Source organism: Hyperolius riggenbachi, chromosome 10, assembly GCF_040937935.1.
Source record: "Hyperolius riggenbachi isolate aHypRig1 chromosome 10, aHypRig1.pri, whole genome shotgun sequence".
NCBI classification, from domain to species: Eukaryota; Metazoa; Chordata; class Amphibia; order Anura; family Hyperoliidae; genus Hyperolius; species Hyperolius riggenbachi.
The window spans coordinates 46,241,170-46,264,962 of NC_090655.1; the positions used below are offsets into that span (position 1 = coordinate 46,241,170).

The window sequence follows — 23,793 nt, forward strand, 5'->3', positions numbered from 1 at the left end:
GGAAGAGGAGAATGCACATGGAATGGGCGGGGCACTGCTGCATCGGAAAGGGAAATCCCAACATACTTGGCCTAGGGGCACAAAAAGTATAAATCCGGGCTTGGCTCTGAGCAACTTTTTTCCATGCTTGAACTTGTTTTGCTCCATTTTACTTTGATAAACCTGCTTCAGTCTCTGAAGTAATAGGTCTGCTCACCAAAAGTTTTATAGACCTTTTTGACATACTGATGCTATTAAAAAGAAGACTTTTACGACTTTTCTGCTTGATAAGCTTTTCAGCTTGATGAGCATCTTTCGTTATCTTTCACTCTGCTTGAAATGAAGTCTTCTTTTCCTCTCTTTCTAGGTGAGCACATCTTGTCTTTCGCTGCCTGTGTTGGCAATGAAGCCATTGTCCGCTTGCTGATCGAAAGTGGGGCTGATATTCGAGCTCAAGACTCCCATGGTAAGCAGCACTGTCATTTGTGGGCACAGTTCACAGTTGCAAATACAAAATTACCAACAACCATTGAGGAAGGTATAATTAACGGAGGGTATACGTACCAATAGTTAGCAAAATATATAAAAGGAAAACGTACTTTGAGTACAATATACAAATATATAGTACAAAATCTAAAAGCTGCTAACACTAAGCATGCCAACATACGTACCCCCTCCCACCAGTTAGGCTCAACCTATTCCAAAAGCCCATATGCGTGCACTACAATGGCTGGAACAAAAATCACAAACACAGAATATATATGTATGCACTTAGAGAAATATTTCTTGTTCAGACCTTAAATCATACATGTCAAAATCCGGCCCACGCGCCAAATCTGGCCCTCAGAGCCATTAAATTTGTCTCTCAATTGGTTTTCCACTTTGCATTTTGTTTGGCCCACTCTAGACCACCAGAGAAGTTATATTAAAAGGTGAAGTCCTGGAACACCTGGGAAGCCATATGGGTGATGGAAGAGGAAAGCACTAGACACCAGGGAACTGTATAGGGGAAGGAGGGGACCACTAGACACCAGGGAACTGTATAGGGGAGGGAGAGGGACCACCTGGGAACTTTATAAGGGAGAAAGGTGGCCAGTAGACATTGAGGTTGGCCCGTGACTAGGTGCCAGTGAAAAAAATCGTCCCACTTTGTATTTGAGTTTGACACCCCTGCTCTAAATAGATCTAATTGTAAACTTAGTAAGTTCCTCATTAAAGCTCCTCTATGTTGTATATGACTTAATTGAATGCAAGTCGCAACCAGAGCAGGAAAAACCAGTTCATTAGAGGTCAATACAGTTCACAAGATGCAGATGAGCTGAATGCAAAGATCCACATAAAAAAGGACGGCTGATTGCATGTGCCAGCTATTCAAGTGAACTTTGCTGGACATTCTAAGGCTTGCATAAGCAGACAAATGATAACAGTGATATCCAGCAAAGTTCACGTGTAGTAGCAAGCAGGCTGAAGCAAGCATCACAGTTCACAAGTAGTAGCAGGCAGATAAGGCAGATGATAAGGCAAAAGGATGGAAAATGCTCACCCACTGGTTCTGATAAAACCCACCTCCGCAGCAGTGGATACTAGTGCAAGGTCGCTAGACCCCCAGCAGACATCCTCGGGGTAACGGGCAGCTACCGGTGGTGGGGAACAAGCAAGTGGGGGCCGCAATGTTGCTGGCTGCAGTTGGTCTCTGCTGCGATGTGTCCTGCCTGAGTCAGAGTGTAAGTGCCAGTAGCAGAAGAGAAGAGCCAATTCAGAGGCAAAGAGGAAATGCTAGTGATGCAAAAAGGAGTGCAGAGCCACGTGTGCCTCTACATGTGTCGCCGGTAGGATCACATCTTCCTCAGGCGGCATTTATGAAATTTGTTACTATTAGTGGTGCTGTTTGGGGTATAGTTAAACTCTGTATAGCAAACTATTTGGTTTGCTTCAACAAGAAATAGTAGTGATATTTGGGACACTTATATCTGCTGTCCTCCCAGCTTCTATGTCCACCAGCACTGACATGGCCACTTTTGCAAGCTTTTACGGTACATTGATTGTGTGGACCTTCAAAAATAAAGGGGCTTTTTCTGCTACAGCCAATCGGAGGTTTTTTTGTTTAAATATCTGAGGGCCCATCCTTGCATTAGGGTTCTCTTAACTACTAGCAATTAGGCCCTGCCTAAAAAAAAAAAAAAAAAAAAAAAAAAAAAAAAAAAAAAAAAAAAAAAAAAAAAAAAAAATAGTAGACCACCCCTGCTTGAAGATTCATTTTCATTGACCATATTGTTCATGCCAATAATTTTCTCTATTATTTAAGAAAGTTGGCTTACACAAGACTTTAAATAGTTAAGGGTATATGTAATAAAATCTTAAAATATCTTTTTATCTTCTGCTTAGTAGTTTTAATATCTGTCTATCGACCTCCTAGTTTACCTCCTAATTAAACTGTACCTTTTTTTATACGTCAATCTTTACTGCACAGCAGCAGAGTCAATTCCATTCCATATGAGTTGTCCTTAACTTTATAAGAAATGGTTCTAAACAATTCTGGTTAACATAAACCAGAAGTAGAAGTAAAATATGAGCAGAAAATTAGTGATGATAAGAAAATACGGTAACTTTCTGGTTTGCCCATATAAAACATTTTTGTGATACAGTATATTACATATTTGAGAAAATAGGCCTGTATTGACCTGTATTGTGACCTGTATTGAAGTCAACAGAACATAAGGAACTTTATGACATTTTGCCACTGCAGAAATGTTCATGAAAAAAATTGAATTTTTCGATGACCAGAACGTTCATAGAAATGATTGTTTTTGTAAAAACTTCCATTTCCACGTACATTCTCACCATGTCAAAATGCATTTTTTTCACACACATTTCTCTTTCTTAGCAAAATATGTACTTTACATGGTACTTTACATGGTGAAATTTGTATAAATGACCAACCACCATTTAGAGACTTGCAAACTAGTCACCTGATCAGATGAATTTCATGCTTCTTGTATTGCTCTCAATGTATGCTGAGGAATAGCTTGTAGGTAAACAAAAATAAGGTACCCTTTTACCCCTTTAAAAAGTCTGGAGGTTTAAAGAACAATTTTTTTTATTTAAATTCTCCTAGTAAAATATATTTTTAAACCTATTTTTAGGATTAAACCTTATAAATAAAACCACAAATCCTGTTTTTTTTTAGGAAATACTGTCCTTCACATCCTCACCTTGCAGCCCAACCAGAACGTTTCGTGTGTGATGTACGATCTGATTTTATCCCACGATGATAAAGCCAATGATGATGATGAAATGGACCTTCAGATGATCCCCAATTACATGGGCCTCACCCCCTTCAAATTATCAGCAGTGGAGGGGAATGTTGTGGTGAGTTAAATGAGGAATCCAGTTACTCCTCTGTATTCTTTAAAGCCAATAAAGTGTTGCAAATTCTCATCCAAAGAAAACACAAGGTGGTCTCAATTGGACACCCTATTTATTTATTTCTAAATGAAGGAGATACCTGGGTAGTTGAAACAGAGGTAAATCCAACCATCATGGGAGGGCTAACTCTATAGCAAGGCTCTATGGCCTACCTATACTTTGAGGAGAGAGGATTATTTTTTGAGAATGGATAGGTGCACATTATGGACAAAGTATATAACTTTTTGGTAAGAGGAAGGGGGGAGACAATTTATGTCATGCTAGTACAACAGTGGTGTGTGGCCACCTAAAAGGATATCTATCGATAAAAGATTATATTTTATGACTATTTTTTTTTTGTTTAATACTGTGTTAGGGCACACATCACCACAAGTACCAGGAACCATTTCTTTCCTTACACAGCTGTGCCTCTTTGACCCATCCTGATACAGAAATGTGTTGAGTCTGTAGGACAGACCATATTCCTGCATCGGGGGAATATTCCAGCACATCTAGCTACCTGTTACCACCTCTGATCAGCTTTCTTCCTCAGCCTCTGTACATACTGTGAGGAGAACACAGTGAAGTATTTTTGAGCTGTGATAGGCGTGAAGGATGATATTAAAGGGGAACTTCGGCCTAAACAAACATACTGTCATTAAGTTACATTAGTTATGTTAATTAGAATAGATAGGTAATATAATCTCTTACCCACCCCGTTTTAAAAGAACAGGCAAATGTCTGTGATTCATGGGGGCTGCCATCTTTGTCATGGGGGCAGCCATCTTTTTGGTTGGAAGGAGGTGACAGGGAGCAGGAGACAGTTCCAACTGTCCTGTGTCCTGTTTACCCCACCCAGCTGCACACGCTAGGCTTCAAATGTAAAATTCAAAATGTAAAAAAAAAAAAATTGCACCAAAACAGAACGAGAACAACATCAGAAATCCCATCATGCTTTGCACAGCATTAGGGGGAAAATGCCCGGGCAGTTTTTTTCTTTGCAGCTAAAAATGAGGCTTGTATAAGAGAAAAAAAATTCTGATGCTGTGAAACGGTTAAAGAAACACCAGGCCTTTCCAGTGCTGCTGAGTCAATTTTTAGTCTGGAGGTTCACTTTAAAGCAGACAGTGCGAACTGGGGTAATAAATGCAGTGCCCCTGGCATGAGTGGTAATGTAAACCCTAATACAGAGTATTTAAAAAAAAAAAACTGGTTTATCTATAGTTGTCCTTTAGGCCTCTTTCACACCAAGACGTTGCATTTTAGGGGACGTTAAGGTCGCATAACGTGCCCCTAACGCACCGCATGGTGGTGTTGAAGTTGGACGTTAGATTGAGCCGCGTTATGCAACTCTTGGTGCGCCGTTTTCTTTCTATACTGGGAAGTCCGGATCTTTTCAATGATTCGGATGATTGGAATCGGATCATTGAAAATATACGGATCTTTGAACCGAATCTTTGAATCATTTCACTAGGGAAGCAAGAAGCAGGGGTGCAGCAGAGTGAGAGGTGCAGAAGAATGATCGGGAAGGGAGAGATGCAGCAGGAAGATTGTGCTTGTGCACAGAAGCTGCAGTTCCTGTTTCTTCCAGACATCCACTGTGATCCGAATTGTTCTTTGTGGTGATCCGGATGATTCAACTCACAAAAAAGATCCGGATCAAAGATCCGATTTGTTCATGATCTGGACATGATCTGATCTACAGTGCAGTGATTATTAGCCATGTGGCTAGACACAATAGTGGACTCTCCCCTCCTCCTCTCCTGTCACACATTACCGAGCATGTGCAAGCAGTCTAACGTAGCCACATCGGAGTATAACGCACAGAATGCTGCACTTTCATTTAACGTGCAGCGTTATACTCTTATGCAATGTGGGCACTATGAACAGCCCATTGGTTTGTTTGTTTTTGTTTTTTTTTAGTTGCTGTGAATTGAGCTGCGTTACAGGCTGCTGTAACGTAGGACTTTATTGTCCCACTGTGAAAGCAGCCTTAAAGTGACTCTGTAACATAATGTTCAGCCTCATTTCTTCTATCCTATAAGTTCCTAAACCTGTTCTAATGTGGTCTGGCTTACTGCAGCCTTTTCTAGTTGCATTGTCTCTGTAATATATCTAACCACCTTTTCTTGAAGACGAATACAAAGTGGTGTACACGTGAGAAGTGGAATGACAATCATACATGATTCCAAACATTAAAAAAATAATAATTGCAAAGTAGGGTGCACGTAATTATTCAGCCCCCTGAGTCAATACTTTGTAGAACCACCTTTTGCTGCGATTACAGCTGCCAGTCTTTTAGGGTATGTCTCTACCAGCTTTGCACATCTAGAGACTGAAATCCTTGCCCATTTTTCTTTGCAAAACAGCTCCAGCTCAGTCAGATTAAATGGACAACGCTTGGGAACAGCAGTTTTCAGATCTTGCCACAGATTCGCGATTGGATTTAGATCTGGACTTTGACTGGGCCATTCTAACACATGGATATGGTTTGTTTTAAACCATTCCATTGTTGCCCTAGCTTTATGTTTAGGGTCGTCCTGCTGGAAGGTGAACCTCCACCCCAGTCTCAAGTCTTTTGCAGACTCCAAGAGGTTTTCTTCCAAGATTGCCCTGTATTTGGCTCCATCCATCTTCCCATAAACTCTGACCAGCTTCCCTGTCCCTGCTGAAGAGAAGCACCCCCAGAGCATGATGCTGCCACCACCATATTTGACAGTGGGGATGGTGTGTTCAGAGTGATGTGCAGTGTTAGTTTTCCGCCACACATAGCGTTTTGCATTTTGGCCAAAAAGTTCCATTTTGGTCTCATCTGACTAGAGCACCTTCTTCCACATGTTTGCTGTGTCCCCCACATGACTTGTGGCAAACTGCAAACAGGACTTCTTATGCTTTTCTGTTAACAATGGCTTTCTTCTTGCCACTCTTCCATAAAGGCCAACTTTGTGCAGTGCACGACTAATGGTTGTCCTATCATGGGCAGATTTCCCCACCTGAGCTGTAGATCTCTGCAGTTCGTCCAGAGTCACTTGACTGCATTTCTGATCAGCGCTCTCCTTGTTCGGCCTGTGAGTTTAGGTGGATGGCCTTGTCTTGGTAGGTTTACAGTTGCGCCATACTCCTTCCATTTCTGACTGATCGCTTGAACAGTGCTCTGTGGGATGTTCAAGGCTTTGGAAAAAATTTTAGTAGCCTAAGCCTGCTTTAAATTTCTCCATAACTTAATCCCTGACCTGTCTGGTATGTTCTTTGGACTTCATGGTATTGTTGCTCCCAATATTCTCTTAGACAACCTCTGAGGTCATCACAGAGCAGCTGTATTTGTACTGACATTAGATTACACACAGGTGCACTCTATTTAGTCATTAGCACTCATCAGGCAATGTCTATGGGCAACTGACTGCATTCAGACTAGTGTTGGGCGAACAGTGTTCGCCACTGTTCGGGTTCTGCAGAACATCACCCTGTTCGGGTGATGTTCGAGTTCGGCCAAACACCTGATGGTGTTCGGCCTTTTAAGTTCGGCTTCGCCCCGAACTATTGAATGGCCGCCGAACAGGGCCCCTGTTCGGCCAAACAGGGCCCTGTTCGCCCGAACATGCCGCAATACGGCCCCCCTATGGGATCGCAGGCATAAGGGGGGAGCATGCCCCGATCGCGGGGGGGGGGTCGGAAATTCCCCCCACCCCCTCCGCTAGCGCTCCCCCCTCTGCACGCTTCCCCATACAAAAGTTTAAGGAAAGTACCGGTGGTAGTGGATGGCCTGGCAGTGGCACTGTGGAGTGAGGAGGAGGAGTCCGGAGAGTGACGCGTTGAGGGAGGCCGGGCAGCGGGCGTGAGGTCAGAGAAAGGGCGGAAGTACCAAAAGGGTACTACCGCTGAACCGCCCGCTGCCCGGCCTCCCTCAACGCGTCACTCTCCGGACTCCTCCTCCTCACTCCACAGTGCCACTGCCAGGCCATCCACTACCACAGGTACTTTCCTTAAACTTTTGTATAGGGAAGCGGGCAGAGGGGGGAGCGCTAGCGGAGGGGGTGGGGGGAATTTCCGACCCCCCCCCCCCCCCCCGCGATCGGGGCATACTCCCCCCTTATGCCTGCGACCCCTTAGGGCCCCCAAAAGCGGGATGTTCGGGGAGTTCGGGGTTCGGCCCGAACATGCCGAACATCGCGGCCATGTTCGACGAACTTTCCCGAACCCGAACATCCAGGTGTTCGCCCCATCACTAATTCAGACCAAAGGGGGCTGAATAATTACGCACATGCCACTTTGCAGTTATTTATTTGTAAAAAATGTTTGGAATCATGTATGATTTTTGTTTCACCTCTCATGAGTACACCACTTTGTATTGGTCTTTCACGTGGAATTCCAATAAAATTGATTCATGTTTGTGGCAGTAATGTGACAAAATGTGAAAAACTTCAAGGGGGCTGAATACTTTTGCAAGCCACCGTGTGTGTATATGTGTGTGTATGTATGCATCCATCACTTCCTGGTTAGTGGCCATGGTTTTTGTTTGTAAACACTACAACTGTCGATTTAAAAGCCAGGATCGCAGCGGAAACGGCAAAGAGGGGCCCAGGAGAACATAATGAATAGAATGGTATGCTTTTTATTGTAAGAATTTGAGTACAGATTCTCTTTAAGGGAGGGAATTAGATTTAGCCAATGAAAGCCTGTAGTTGCTTTCTATTTAACCAAGTGCTGGCTATTTTATTAGCTGCTTTCTTCATCAGTTTTGCTTGGGTAATTTCTGCTCCTCACCATTAGCTGTACAGATGCTACTCAGAATCTGAATAAATCCTCAGAATATTGATGCATGACCATAGTAAATAAGAATAACGTGCCTGGACCTAATGTTTCATATTGCCTCCTCTTACAATCATCATCTTCTATTTTAACATGATCTTTTAGATGTTCCAGCACCTGCTGAACAAACGCAAACATATTCAATGGTCTTTTGGTCCAGTAAGTTCCATCCTTTATGATCTCTCAGGAATTGACTCTTGGGGGGAAGAGCAATCTGTTCTGGAGCTTGTGGTATCTTCTAGGAAAAGAGAGGTATGGAAATGGGAGGCATCATGGATATCTGTAAATTGTGCTTTATTTAGTCACTGGTAGACAAAGCATGAAATGAATTCTTATGTAGCTTTCCACTTTCCCTCCAACTGTCTTCTCTAGGCGCGACGTATACTGGAAATGACTCCTGTGAAGGAACTGGTCAGTCTGAAGTGGCGGAGCTGTGGTCGGCCATACTTTTGGTTTTTAGCAGCAGTCTACTTCCTGTACATGATATGTGTGACCGTATGTTGCACGTATCGACCCCTGATAGCAATTCCGCATAATGCCAATGACACACGTGACATTACCATCATGGTACAAAGGCCTCTCAGTGTGAGTAGCTAGAGAAAGGGAGTAAACTTTAGAAATATCGTGCAGCTGAGTTACAACTTCTGACTGCTTCCCTTTGTTCTTTAAATCCAACAGGAAGCTTATGTTAACTATGAAGACAAGTTGCGATTGGTTGGAGAGCTGATAAGTGTACTTGGAGCAATTGTTATCCTACTACTTTTGGTAAGAACTACAGAAATAAGGAAATTTGGAAGAATATTTGATAGATGTTTTGCTAATTTGGGAAAATGTGCATTTTAGTAACTTCTATAATGCTAGGAATTTATATTCTGAACCGTGCGCTGTATAATTGCAGATATGTTAAGTTGCAAGGCAGTATTATTGTGTTTTAAGGTGCGTACACACCTTTGACCTGTGTCACCCATCGGGGATGAGGACCCGATCCCCCTTGGACGACATCACTGGGTTGGCCAGTACAGATGTGTGTCAGCTACATAGCTGACAATGAATTCTGTTGCTATGTGGGGGGCAGAGTGGCGATGGTGTGACACGTGTGTGTGTGTGTGTGTGTGTGTGTGTGTGTGTGTGATGGCGGGCGAGCAGCAGGAACAAGGAAGTTGGCAGTCGGTTCTTTAACTGGTAATTTTGTGTTTATTCATAATTTCACTTTACTGTAATTACTTGAAACTTAAGTGTAATTACAGGAAAATTGGTCATAATTTACGTGAAATTGTGCATTATTACGAATAAGCTATTATGAAAATAATTGTAATTCAAAAACTATCCATATACTCATAATTTCACAACATTTTTCACAGTTACGATTTTGCTATTCTGAAAATTATGCAAAAAGTGGTACTGCCTTCAAAGCGTATAATACTATCTTAGCCATTAGTTGAAGTAACAACTCAGATACAATGTTGTCAATAGTTTACTAAGTCAATAAATGAAAAAGTGAAGCTTTCAAAATCACTTTCTTTGCTAGGCATGCTAATACTTAATATTACTAATTTCATTTTTTCCCCCTCCATGTTAGATCCCGGACCTCCTGAGAGTTGGAGCTACCAGATATTTTGGTCAAACTGTTCTTGGAGGACCTTTTCATATCATCATGTAAGAATTTCAAAAAAGTACCTATTTTGTAGATTGCAACAAAGACAGCCTGGACTGCTGCATGTCTCTTAAATTTGTCCTTAAATCCAAACAGCAGTGCATGCTCTGCAGATAACTTCACGCGTGCATAGGTGGGGTTTTTAGTGTCTCCTCAATGAGCATCCAGAAAACCAGGGCTGTGGAGTCGGAGTCGGGGGAATTTTGGGCACCCAGATGGGAGTTGGAATCGGAGTCGTGGTTTCATAAACTGAGGAGTCTGACTCTGGAGTCGGAGTCGCATGATTTTTGTACAAAATCCTCAGCCCTGTCAAGTATTAGACTAAGGAGTTGGAGTCGGAGTCTGAGCAATTTTGGGCACCCGGAGTCGGAGTTGGAGTTGTGGTTTCAGAAACTGAAGAGTCTGAGTCGGAGTTGGAGTCGGAAGATTTTTGTACCGACTCAACAGCCCTGCAAAAAACATACCGTGTTGCTGGATCACGGTTTGAGAATCTGTTGGATATTGGATACTCTCTCTGGTTATACAGCTAATCCAGCTATCAATCATAATAGGGCAAAATGGAGACTAATAAATGCACAAGACAAGAGTTCTTGGTGGTTGAGGAAAGGGTTACATAGTTACTTGGGTTGAAAAAAAACATATGTCCATCAAGTTCAACCAGAGAATAAAGTAGGCAAGGTTTTCATCCATGTTTGCTAATCGCAGCACAGTTCATTTAGAAATATTATATTTTGCACTCTTCTGGGGGACATTTAGTGAGATGACTGCGTGCTCAAAGTGCTGTGTGTGCCCTCATGCAGTCACAACCTTAGCATCCTCTATTGCTATGCCACTAGTTCCAAGTCAATAGCTCTTTGAGTAAGGACTGGACTACTTGCCTTCAAGTATCTTGAAATGGTTAAATTATTTAGGCAATCTCATGTGTTCAGGTAAAGAAATGACTGTATCAGTTGCCTGTAGCAACAGAAGACAAGATACAAGAGCTAAGGATGGATGCATCTCCATCTTGTCTTCTGTTGCTATAGGCAGTAGTCATTTCTTCACCTAAATACATGAGGTTACCTGAATAATATAATTTAAACATCTCGAGATACTTGAAGTCAATCCGTAAAGAAAACCTGAGGTGAAAATAAACTGGTGAGATAAACCAATTGCATTTATCCTCCTACTCCTAAAAATGATATCCCATGGTTTTGTCTTATATTTAAACATTTACAAAGTAGATTGAACTTTTTATTATCCTTGTTCGGTGGTAGTCTATTAAGTGTACCAAAGTTAAAATACATGAACTATGACCTTTCTCTATCTCTCTCCTGCCCTTTAGAAGTTATATTCTGCCAGGAAAACTCTTATGGCTGTAATTTGCTTTTTCAGATAGGGTTTCTATATTCCCAGCAAGACAGAAGCTGTCACTTGCATGCCTGAAAATTAACTCTTTCTGGAAGCAAAATAAAAAAAGATAAATTGCCTGGTTATTAAAGAGACTCTGTAACAAAACTTTCAGCCTTAGTTCTTCTATTATATACACAATAAGGGAAAGAGGCGCCCTGATTTGAATAAAAGCTTTTAAAACCAGTTTAAAAACGAAAAAGAAAAATGAGGTATCTTACCTCAATGACGAAATCTCTGTAAACTTACAAAAGATTTTTATTTGAGCACAGGCAACGCGTTTCGCGGGTCTGAGCCCGCCTCCTCAGGCCAATACAGTGCCAAATGACAGAAATCATGTAGCATAGGGAGCTATGCTACATGATTTCTGTCATTTGGCACTGTATTGGCCTGAGGAGGCGGGCTCAGACCCGCGAAACGCGTTGCCTGTGCTCAAATAAAAATCTTTTGTAAGTTTACAGAGATTTCGTCATTGAGGTAAGATACCTCATTTTTCTTTTTCGTTTTTAAACTGGTTTTAAAAGCTTTTATTCAAATCAGGGCGCCTCTTTCCCTTATTGTGCATAGTTATACCCCCGTACATGTTTGTCCGAGGGGTGGTGACGGAACACCCGTTGTTTTACCACGGTTAATGTTTTGTGCATCCTTTTTCATCTAAGAGAGCGACCGCAACCAGGTCCGTCCAGGACCACCCCGAGTGGAGTCGGGTTTATGGTCTCCACCTGCTTCCTGTGGTCGGTTGCCCCTTGCAACCCTCCTTTGTGAGTAGCCCTTTCAATCAATTGATTTCTCCACACACCTACTATTGACATACTGCACTATCGGGCTCCCTTTTTTGTCTCCTGTATCTTTTTTTTTTCCCATAGGGTGCCAAGACACCCCAACCACGATTTCTTCTATTATATAAGTTCCTTTGCCTGTTCTAATGTGCTCTGGCTTACTGCAGCTTTTCCTAATTGCACAGTGGCTGTGTTATCTCTGTTATATGATCTAATCTGCTTTCTTCTGTGGGCACATTTGGGCTAAGGCTGGAATATGTGGAATGTGCAGGGCTGCTTGTGATTGGTAGAAGCGATACACACACCCTCCAGGCCCCCTGCAGGCTCTGTATGACTCACACACTCTGCTTATGTGAGCCTATCACAAGCTGGTTAGTTTGTTTGTCAACACTGCCTAAAACTGGCAATTACAAGCCAGGTTTGTAGCAGAGAGTGGCAGAAACAGCACAGAGGGGCCCAGGAGAACATAATGAATAGAATGGTATGCTTTTTGCTGTAAAAAAAATTAGAGTACAGATTCTCTTTAATGTTTTGCTCTGTACATACACATGTTTATCTCAACATGTCATGTGTCGCCTTCGGGTACACATTGAAATTGCTGATATAATTGTATTTAGTATACTCAGTATACAGGCTTTAAATTTATTAGTAGATGTTTTTCTTTCCATCTTCAGAATTGTTTTTGCCTGTATGGTGATGGCTGTATTGGTCATGAGGGTGACCAACAGCAAAGGAGAGGATGTTCCGATGTCCATAGCATTAGTACTGGGCTGGTGTTACATCATGTATTTCACGCGAGGCTTCCAGATGTTGGGACCTTTCACCATCATGATCCAGAAGGTATTTGCCAGGAGATATTTATGTAGTATAAAATGTAGTGCTGATTCTTTTTCTAGGGAAATATATGGGTATGGTTACATACTACTGTCCTGACTGCACTCATAAACACATGCATATATAAACACATGCATATATAAAAAACAAACAAAAAAAAAAAACCTTATTCAGTCGTTCCTGTTTTAAAAATCCCAGTACCGTCATCTGACACCCTCATTCCCAAATACATGAACCGCTGATCATATAGTAACTCTTATGAAGGTCACTCACTCTTCACAATATCCCCCAGTATGGTCATCTCCAGTTCTGATTAGTTGTTTTAACTTCTAGCTGACTGCGTCACGCCGATGAGCGTGTCAGCCCCAGGACCGCCTAACACTGATCGGCATAAAGTTCTGCGGCTCTGTTTTGCAACTCCTGCTTGGTGGGCAGAGTGGAGTGAAACCACTGTCTAATTACCCATACAGCGCTGCGATCTACAGTCGTGCAACACTGCTGTCCCCTCCATTGGCTTAAAGGTGATCCACTGTCATAGGCTCAAGCCTGTGACACCCGATCACAGTGATAGGCTGGCTGGGGGAGGGAGGGAGTGGCCACCACACAGATATAAAAAAGTCACAATTTTAATAAAAAATAATACAAATAAATATTTGTAAAAAAAAAAAAAATACATAGGGGCGATCAGACCCCCACTAACACAGCGCTCTGTTGGTGGGGAGAAAAGGTGGGTGGGGGGGGATTCAGTTGTGTGCTGTGGTGTGCGGCCCTGCAGCTTGGTCTTGAAGCTGCAGTGGCCTATTTTTACAAAAAAGGCCTGGTCTTTAGGGGGGTTTAACACTGTGGTCCTCAAGTGGTTAAAATAATCCTGAGATGAAAATAAACTGAGATACACAATTTATCCTACTACTTCTAAAAATGACTTTTTTTTTTTTTTTTTAAGAATCCTTTAGTTTCCTTTTATATTTAAACATGTACAAACTAGGCTGCATGTTTTACTGTCTCTGCTCAATGGCAGCCTATTAAAGGGAAACTTCAGCCTAAACAAACATACTGTCATTAACAAAGTTTTACAAGTACATCAACTCTAAAAAAAGAAAGGTTGACTGTATAGGACTCCTAAAGGATGAAGGTGGAAACTTAATGGTGGATGACCAAGGTAAGGCAGAGTTATTAAATGCTTTCTTTGCTTCTGTCTTTACAAAGGAAACAGCACTGTTGCAAATTACAGAGGCGGATGAGTCTCAATCTTCTAACTGTAATATTAAATACTTAACGCAGGAAGAAGTAAAGGCAAGACTAAATAAATTAAAAATAGACAAGGCACCTGGCCCGGATGGCATGCATCCTCGGGTCCTAAGGGAATTAAGTTCAGTTATAGATAAACCCCTTTATCTTATCTTTTGTGACTCTCTTGCAACTGGCAGAGTCCCAGTGGATTGGCGTACAGCCCACGTTTTCCCATTATTTAAGAAGGGCAAAAAATCAGATCCAGGAAATTATAGACCTGTAAGCTTAACATCAGTTGTATGCAAACTATTTGAGGGGTTACTAAGAGATACTATACATGACTTCATAGTAGAAAATAATCTTATTTCTCAGCATCAACATGGGTTTACTAAAGACAGGTCCTGTTTGACTAACATGCTCAGCTTTTATGAGGTAGTGAATGCTAATATGGATATTGGGAATGCTGTAGATGTGATATACTTAGACTTTGCTAAGGCATTCGACACTGTTCCCCACAAAAGTCTGGTGCAAAAGATGAGGATGCAAGGACTGGGGAAGAGTCTGTGTGCTTGGATAGGGAACTGGCTAATGGACAGAAAACAAAGAGTTGTGGTCAATGGATCATACTCAAAATGGGAGACTGTTAGCAGTGGGGTCCCACAGGGGTCTGTACTGGGTCCAGTGCTCTTCAATTTATTTATTAATGACCTAGTGGATACAGTAGTGAGCAATGTTGCTATTTTTGCAGATGATACAAAATTGTGCAGAATCATCAACTCTAAGGAAGATAGTGTTATATTGCAACAGGATCTGGATAGGATGGCTATATGGGCACATACATGGCAGATGAAATTCAATGTTGACAAATGTAAAGTCATGCATTTTGGTCGTACCAATGGTCTAACACCATACAAAATAAATGGGATACAGTTGGGGACATCAAACTTGGAGAAGGACTTAGGAGTACTCATCGACAACAAGTTAAATAATCGTACTCAATGCCAAGCCGCTGCAGCTAAAGCTAACAAAATTTTGGGATGCATTAAAAGGGAAATAAAAACTCGAGATGCTAGCATAATATTGCCCCTGTTTAACTCTCTAGTAAGGCCACATCTGGAATATGGAATTCAGTTCTGGGCACCACATTACAAAAAAGATATTGCAGTTTTAGAGCAGGTGCAGAGACGAGCAACAAAATTGATACGTGGGATGGAAGGTCTCACTTACCAAGAAAGGTTAGATAAACTGGGTTTATTTAGTCTAGAGAAAAGACGCCTTAGAGGAGATCTAATTAACATGTATAAATACATCAGAGGGCAATATAATAGCTTGGCGGATGAGCTTTTTGTCCCTAGGCCTTCTCAAAGGACTAGAGGACATGATCTGCGCATGGAGGAAAAACGTTTTAGCCATTTATTTAGGAAAGGGTTCTTTACAGTAAGAGTGATTAAGATGTGGAATGCATTGCCACAGGAAGTCGTTATGGCAAACTCTATACCTGCATTTAAAGGGGGCTTAGATGCTTTCCTTGCGTTGAATGACATCCATGGCTACAATTACTAGGTAATGCCAATGATGTTGATCCAGGGATTTTATCTGATTGCCATCTGGAGTCGGGAAGGAATTTTTACCTTGTAAGGGTTTTTTCGCCTTCCTCTGGATCAACAGGGATATGTGAGGGAGCAGGGTGGAGTTGTACTTTGTACTGGTTGAACTCGATGGACGTATGTCTTTTTTCAACCAAAGTAACTATGTAACTATTAAGTTGCATTAGTCATGTTAATTTAAATAGATAGGTAATATAATCTCTTACCCATCCTGTTTTAAAAGAACAGACAAATGTTTGTGATTTCATGGGGGGCACCCGTCTTTTTCATGGGGGAAGCCAACTTTTTGGTTGAAAGGAGGTGACAGGGAGCATGAGACACAGTTCTAACTATATTGAGTCATGATCACCCTTCCCAGCTGTGCACACTAGGCTTCAAATCTCTAATTCAAAATAATCATAAAAAAATTGCACTGAAACAGAATAAGAACAACAAATCAGAAATCCCATCATGTTTTGCACAGCATCAAAGGAAAAATGCCCAGGCAGATTTCTTCTGTGTAGCTAAAAATGAGGCTTGGGTAAGAAAAACAAAGTTCTGCTGCTGTGAAACTGTTAATGAAACACCAAGCCTTTCCAGTGCTACTGAGTACATTTTTAGTCTGAAGGTTCACTTTAAGTGGTCCAAATGTTAATAGTCATGTATTTTATATAACCCTGCCCTTAGAAGTTGTATTCTGGCAGGAAAACTCTTATGGCTGTAATTTGCTTATCAGTGATGTTTACTATTTTCCCGACAAAACAGAAGCTGTAACTTTCATGCATAGAGATTAACTCTTTCAGGCAGCAAAACAAAACAAGTAAAACAGCCTGGCTATTAATGTTTTGTACATACACATGTTTATCTCATCATGTCACATATCGCCTCAGGTAGACTTTCAAGTGAACCTTAACTCCTGCAAAGGACAGAAATAAAACATAAAACATAGAGACATGCACCCCGTATGTATTTCGAAATTTTAGCCTGTCTAATTCCCCCTCATCTGTGACTAATCACCACTGTAATTTGATCTCTCAGCCGTGTCAGCTGGCTGCCTCCCCAGAGGAGCTCATTTTAAAAATACAGGATGTTAATCGTATGTCTGCTTCCATAACAGCAGGAAGTTGATATACTGCAGATTAATTGCAGGATTTGTACCAGCTGTAATAAAGAAATGTTCTTCTTTAAATTATGCTGGTGCTTATCTGTTAGAAAAGAGGAAGTTCTCAGTTTAGGTTATGCTTTAACACAAGCTTATCCTGTAATACCATGTGGACATTTATGCTGGAGATTCTGCAATGAGATGACAAAGCAGGGATCACCAACTGAGGCGTGACAGATGAAGAAGAGAGATATCCCTAGCAGTTGCTGCTGATTTGGAACAGCCCAGTTTTAAACTGAATGCAATTGTCATAACATTTGCATCTGACTAAATAAAATTAGCAGTTCTTTGATTCAGCTGTACTTCTGTGTCATAACTTGTATTTGTAAGTTTTTTTAATTTGCTGCATATTTATAGTACAGTGCTGGATAGTGACAATTATAGTTCTAACCCTCCATCTTAACCAAACCTTAAAGGACATCCAAGGTGACATGTGACCTGATGAGATAGACATGGGTATGTACAGTGCCAAGCACACATAACTATGCTGTGTTGCTCCTTTTTTTTTTCTTTCTCTGCATGAAAGAGTTAAACTTCAGGAATACAAGTGACAGTTTCTGTCCAGTAGGGATCTAATTGGACTATAGCATAACACTCACTGATAAGGAATTACTACGGCCATAAAACACTTTTTCTTAGCAGTAAATGGCTTCTGAGCACAGATAGGAGATAAAGGCCCATATGCAATTCATCCTTTTACCTGAGTTATCTCCTAGGAGATAATTTTCATCTTCTCTTTAAACTAAAGATTAAGCCTTTTACAATTGCAATAGAACCCAAAAGTTGATGAAAAGGTACCAACACATTTATTTTGAGTATGTTCTGGTTTGTTGGGGTCTCAAAGGACATTTTATGACAAGATATGAAAATATAAAATAGCATAAAACTAAGGAGAAAAAGTTAATTGCATATGGCCCAAAGTGTCAAAAGTTCATAGGTTTTTAGCTCTGGAATATTTTAATGAATGTGTCATTGAGCAGAGACAATGAAACAGTAAATGATTTAAAGTAGATTTAAATGTGAAATAAAACTATGGGATATCTTAAAACAGTGTTCCCCAACCCTGTCCTCAAGGCCCACCAACAGTGCATGTTTGGTAGAAATCCACAGTGGTAGTTAACCTCCCTTGCGTTTATTTCCAGATTTAAGGTCTAAAAGCTGTGCAATTTTTTTCACAAGCTTCTAGACCAAGCATGGGCAAACTTGGCCCTTCAGCTGGTAAGGAACTACAAGTCCCACAATGCATTGCAGGAGTCTGACAGCCCCAGTCATGACTCATAAAGGCAAATGCATTGTGGGACTTGTAGTTCCGTAACAGCTGGAGGGCTGAGTTTGCCCATGCCTGGTCTAGACCCTAAAAACAAGAAAAAAAACATACCTCAGAGAGATCTGCAGCAGCTCCTGCATATAACTCACTCAGGCACGGGATCACTGCTCTGAGCTGCAGACTTCTGTCCCGCTCCTGACTTGGGATTACCGCTAAGGAGGTCAGCTCTACTGAGACATTAATGACCTAACCTGTGCATGTATGTGGATTCCTGCAAAACATGTACTGTTGGTGGACCTTGAGGATACGGTTGGGGAACTCTGCCTTTAAAGGTCAATTTTAGGAGGAGGAGGATCGATGCAATTGTTTATCTCATCAGTTTATTTTCACTGCGGATATCCTTTAACTGCAACCACTGGCCTATCCCTGACTTTGACTAAAACTAGCCAGTTACCAATATAAATATATCCCTATTTATCAGCCTAATGACTTTTTCCCTTCATAAATGCCTAACTAATTTTAACCTTTTCTAGATTTTATTATTTAGAATTTATTTTCCCAACTGTTCTTCTTTCTCCAAACTCATTCCATCAAACGTGGAATAAAGAATTTTCATGCCACTACCTTCTTATGTAAATGGGAGGGTGCACCTTGTTTTCTAAGTATTATGATTCCACATAGTGTACTTTTGACCTTTCAACATCAATGCGGGTACTGTATGTCCCTCACCCGATCTGTGTTCATTTTTCAGATGATATTTGGGGATCTAATGCGATTCTGCTGGTTGATGGTGGTGGTCATTCTTGGATTTGGTGCTGGTGAGTAGTACTGCTCATGCTTCTACTAGCCCGTGCTTCAGTTAATGTCAACTGGGCAAGCTTTTTAACATAATTGGTAATATGTACAGAGGCTCCAATACAAGAGTAAAATAAGCTAAAAGCCGTTTCGGGAGGTAGTGGTGGAATTACCTCCCCGAACAGTAGACACGATCCTGTTATTCTTGGTCAACAATTCTCTTTATTCTCTTAATTTAAATCCTCCATAATGCAATGTATTCCACAGGCAAGACCCTGCTTCATCAGGCAAATATCAGAGTAACTGGGAGGCACAAAAACAGTTGCCTTTACAGTGGTTCTCTAAGTGGTGACCCTTGTTTGTGAGTATTATTTACTTACCTAATGCATATAGTTGTCATACTCTAACTTGCTATACTGTTGCAGACTCTTTGTTTTATTTTAGTCTCCCTGCACAAGCTCCTTAACCACTTCATGCAATGAAGATGTAAAAGGAGAAACAGAGTCCAGTATAGTGTAGTATATACTGGAAATGTGGGTATGATTAGGTAAGTATTAATAAATACTCACAAACCAGGGTTACTATCCAGGCAACCACTATGAAGGCAAGGAGAATAGACTTGTCCTCATTTAGGATTAAGAAGTCGCTCTATGTAGATCGGAAGAAAAGGGTCCAAATACCCTCCAAGAGAGCTGTGCATTAAAGAGGGGATCTTGCAGTACAGGGATGATACACATGGAAGAGGGTGTGACTCATGAAATGGGAGCTCTTGGATATTACACATCAAGAACAAATATTTTTTTATTTACAAATTCCTTTTGCAGACACAGGATGTAGAAAGTTGTTTGTTAATAGGACACCCTGCCACTATATGGTTATAGCTGGTAATACATACATACATATACAGCACACATAATAGACTGTTGTTGTTAAATACACATTCCAACAGTAATCCTTTGATGCTAGCCCACTCATCCCTGTCTCCTCTCTTCTCCATATTGTGTGCATTTGCATTCTTTTCAAACCTTACAACTACAACAGAATGCAGGAAAGTGGAGCTTTATAGACCCATAGACCAATATGAAGCCTTATTCAGTTTAAAACCTTCAAGGTGGAGAGGCCCAAAATGATGTAACAGGGAACCACACTTTTGGGTGTTTTAGACCAGTAATACTATGTCTAATGAATTCTTCCTCTCTGCTCACAGGGTTCTATATCATCTTTCAAACACAAGATGCCATGCAGCTAGGACAGTTCATGACGTACCCCATGTCACTGTTCAGCACTTTTGAACTCTTCCTCACGATCATCGATGGTCCAGCTAATTATGCCGTGGATCTGCCATTCATGTTCAGTGTGTTGTACTCTGCTTTTGCCATCGTCGCCGGCCTTCTGATGCTGAATCTGCTTATTGCCATGATGGGAGACACCCACTTTAGGGTTTCTCATGAAGGAGATGAATTATGGAGAGCTCAGGTAATACTAATAAACCAACAAAGACACTGTAGTTCCATGCCAACTCTGACCAGAATTGATAGATCTGTTTTCGGTGAATTGTGATGGGTTAAATGGCCTACAGGCTTGTTATATCTATTAGGATGGGACCCACAGAAGCTTCTTTCAGCCACACTTGCCGGTGATTCCAAAACGCTAAGCTAATGAAAGGCAATTGGGGTAACGCCACAGAAACAATTGCAATATCCCCAAAATTGTAATTCCAGGCCCTGCAGCATTTTCGGAGTGATGACGCTTTAATACAAAGTACAGAAATCACTTTTGCATCAATTTTACTACCTAGAACCACAAAAAAAGGCAATCTCTAGCATCAAAGTCAAAATCACCAGAAATCACTCAAGAAAATTCTGCTAAAATTGCTAACCATCCTTTCCTTGGTATTTATTTGTGCTAGAATAAGCCTCTGCTCATGGGAAGTCTGACTGACCATGTGAAAATGTTCTGGATTCGGAAAAGCAACAAAAATAAACTTCTTTGAAGTCAATAGAAAAAAATTCTGAAGATCCTTGAGAGACAATTATAACAGCTAAGGAGCGATTTTAAATGACCTGATCACCAGATTGTTGCATGGAACTCAGCTGTCACGACACGAGTACCGGTACAAGCAATTGCGGTGGAAGCACCTGGAGCCGCTGTAGTTTAATCTATTCCGTGTCAGGACATGACATAAAACATGCTTATAGATTTAACTGTGCCAGGCCCCAAAGTGGTTAAACTGTCGAAAAAAATTTGGGATTGAGCGCTGCTGAATGGGCGCTGCTTCCCCGGCATTAGTAATGGTAACACTTTTGTGCATTGTTTGCGTATAGAGTTAGACTCCTCCCTAATCTGGTTTGCTTTTATTGGCACGAGGTGACAAGAATAGGTTCAGTGCAGTTGCAAGACACTCCCCCAGTCCTCAGCGGCAACGTCAAAATAATTGCAGACCTAACAAAAATAAATAATTAAATCAAATTTAAAAAGAAAAAAAATCAAATCAAAAATGTTTAGTCTACACCAGTACATTTTTCTGTAATTTGACACTGTGATGCGAACCTGATCACTCATAAATATACAAACACGATATTACAGCCTTTGCCCCAAAGGGCGAGGCTACATAGTATGCAAATCAAAACATCATATTTAGAAGCAGTAATTGCAGCTGTAATAGAACAGCAGAAGCAATTACTGTCATAGTAATCTGTAGTGTTGAATAGTTATTATGCATTTGCATAGCGCTGACACATTTTCTGCAGCACATTAAACTGTATGTTGAACAATTTATATCACTGCTGATTAGGAATGCTCATTCGGATTCCGTGGAATTTACATTTCCACATTTCCGATCGGAAATCAGAATTCCGTGGAAATCCAATTTACCGCAACTCTGTAGTTTTTCTCCCAATCACAGAACTCTGAATCATTGGACCAATCAGAGAATGCAAATTTTTTCTGCAAAAATCAGTTCACCGCAGTCATTTTTTGACCAATCACAAGACACATTTTCCGTTTTTTTGATAATTTCCGTTTTTCTGATTTTCGCTTTACGACTGTTTTTTTTATTTTTTGCATTCTCTGGTTCAAAAAAAAATGACTTATAAAATACTCCTCGAAAATTGGAAATTCCGAAATCAGAAAAACGGAAATTGGCATTGGCAGAAATTGGAAGTTCCATGAAATTGGAAATGGAAATTCCTTACCTTCCCTACTGTTGATCTCTTAGTTTTGCTAAAAACAGATGAATAGTCTGAAAATATCTGAAATGTACAGAATCGGAATCAATTTATTTTGCCAAGTAAGTTTGCACTTACAAGGAATTTGTCTTGGCAGTTGCTTAATAAACAAACAAAAAGACAAAAAGTAGGGATAATAAAAATTGCTCCCTGCAGAAAGAAAACACAGAGACAACAGGAGCCCAAATGGAGCAGTATGTCACAGTACCTGAAGTATGTAAAATATGCGGATTAATTATATACTCACAAAGGTGGGTTGCAGAAGGGCAACCAACCACTAGAAGCAGGTGGAGATAAATAACCCCGACTCCACTCGGGTGACCAAACACAGCTGGTGATGGTCGCACTCTTGATAAAAAGCAAACCTCAAATTACCTAAATTGGTCAAAGAGGGTTGATCTCCCTCCAAAAGGAGGGTGAAGGCACAGGATTAGGGGAAAGAGGCACCCAGGGAAGATAAAATGCGTTAAAAATAAAATAAAAATGAAAAAAAGTGAGGTGGTTTACCTCAATGAAGACAAATTGACATATTAATATAATTTTATTGCGCTGGCAATGCGTTTCGTGGGTGCATACCCACTTCCCCAGGCCAAATAGCAGTTTCTACTAGTGTTTGCAGCCACAAATAAGGTGCCTCTAGTTTGCCAGACAAACAAAAACAATACAAGTACAGACATTAGGTATATTATAAGTCAAGGACAGTATGTAAGTATATAGTGGCAGTAAGCAAGGTGAGAATTGTTCATTTTCAGTTCAGTGCTGATTGCTTTCAAGTCTTAGCAGCTCTAGCTGTAGGTGGATCAAGAGAAAAAACATATTTTTTATTTTCCTGCTTTTATGTACAGACATACATTTCTATCAATGTGTCTCTTGTATTTCCAGGTTGTGGCCACCACTATCATGTTGGAACGTAAAATGCCTAAAGCCTTATGGCCACGTTTGGGGGTCTGTGGACAGGATTATGGCTTGGGTGACTCCTGGTATCTGAGGTGAGTCATGCATGAGCGACTGCCTCTGTTGTATAAGTATCTTTATGCTCTATACAGTATTTTGTTGTATATGTGTTATAAATTGCATTTGACTAGACTGAGATCTGACCTTGTAGTAGTAAGAGGGACATTATTTGCATCTTGCCGTACTGCCTTGCCTGATATCTTGGGTTGAGTTACAGATCCATACTTGTCTAGACCTAATCTGATCTATTCCCTTGTCCCTACCTGTGCCTTAAAGTGTACCTGAAGAGAAAAAAGTGCCCCAAGTGGGTACTTGCCTCAGTAGAGCCTCTGGATAACCGTGGCCAAATTTTTTTTTTTGTATTTAAATTTATGAAATTAAAGGAAAATGTGACACAGGAGTTGTGATCTGGCTAGCCTCCCAAATAAGGTAGTATGTGTTTTTTTTTATTTTAGTCTTTTATCCGGCCTGGGTTCGCTTTAAAGAGAACCCGAGATGGGGTTCTCACAACAAAATCCCCATACAGAGGCTGGCTCTGCCTATCGAGCCCAGCCTCTGTTGCTAATCAGATCCCCCCTATATCCCCCCTGCACTCAGCCAGACCCCATAAATCACAGCCGCGCTGTGTGGCTGTGTTTACCTTCTAAACGTCAGTCTCGGTGCTCCCCCCCGCCTCCTGCAGAGCTCCGGTCCCCGCCCACGTCCCTTCCCTCCAATCAGCGT

General features: G+C 41.0%; 1 protein-coding gene across 1 annotated transcript in view; it reads left to right on the forward strand.

The window, feature by feature from the left end:
- The window catches only part of LOC137536365 (transient receptor potential cation channel subfamily V member 5-like), a 69,644-nt gene that overhangs the window by 43,745 nt on the left and 2,106 nt on the right, over positions 1-23,793 (forward strand). Inside the window, exons 5-14 of the mRNA XM_068258548.1 lie at positions 347-445; positions 3,167-3,348; positions 8,299-8,445; positions 8,566-8,778; positions 8,872-8,958; positions 9,773-9,849; positions 12,690-12,855; positions 18,846-18,912; positions 20,097-20,365; positions 22,999-23,105. Coding sequence (XP_068114649.1) covers positions 347-445; positions 3,167-3,348; positions 8,299-8,445; positions 8,566-8,778; positions 8,872-8,958; positions 9,773-9,849; positions 12,690-12,855; positions 18,846-18,912; positions 20,097-20,365; positions 22,999-23,105 — 1,414 coding nt within the window. The remainder of the gene's footprint in view (positions 1-346; positions 446-3,166; positions 3,349-8,298; positions 8,446-8,565; positions 8,779-8,871; positions 8,959-9,772; positions 9,850-12,689; positions 12,856-18,845; positions 18,913-20,096; positions 20,366-22,998; positions 23,106-23,793) is intronic.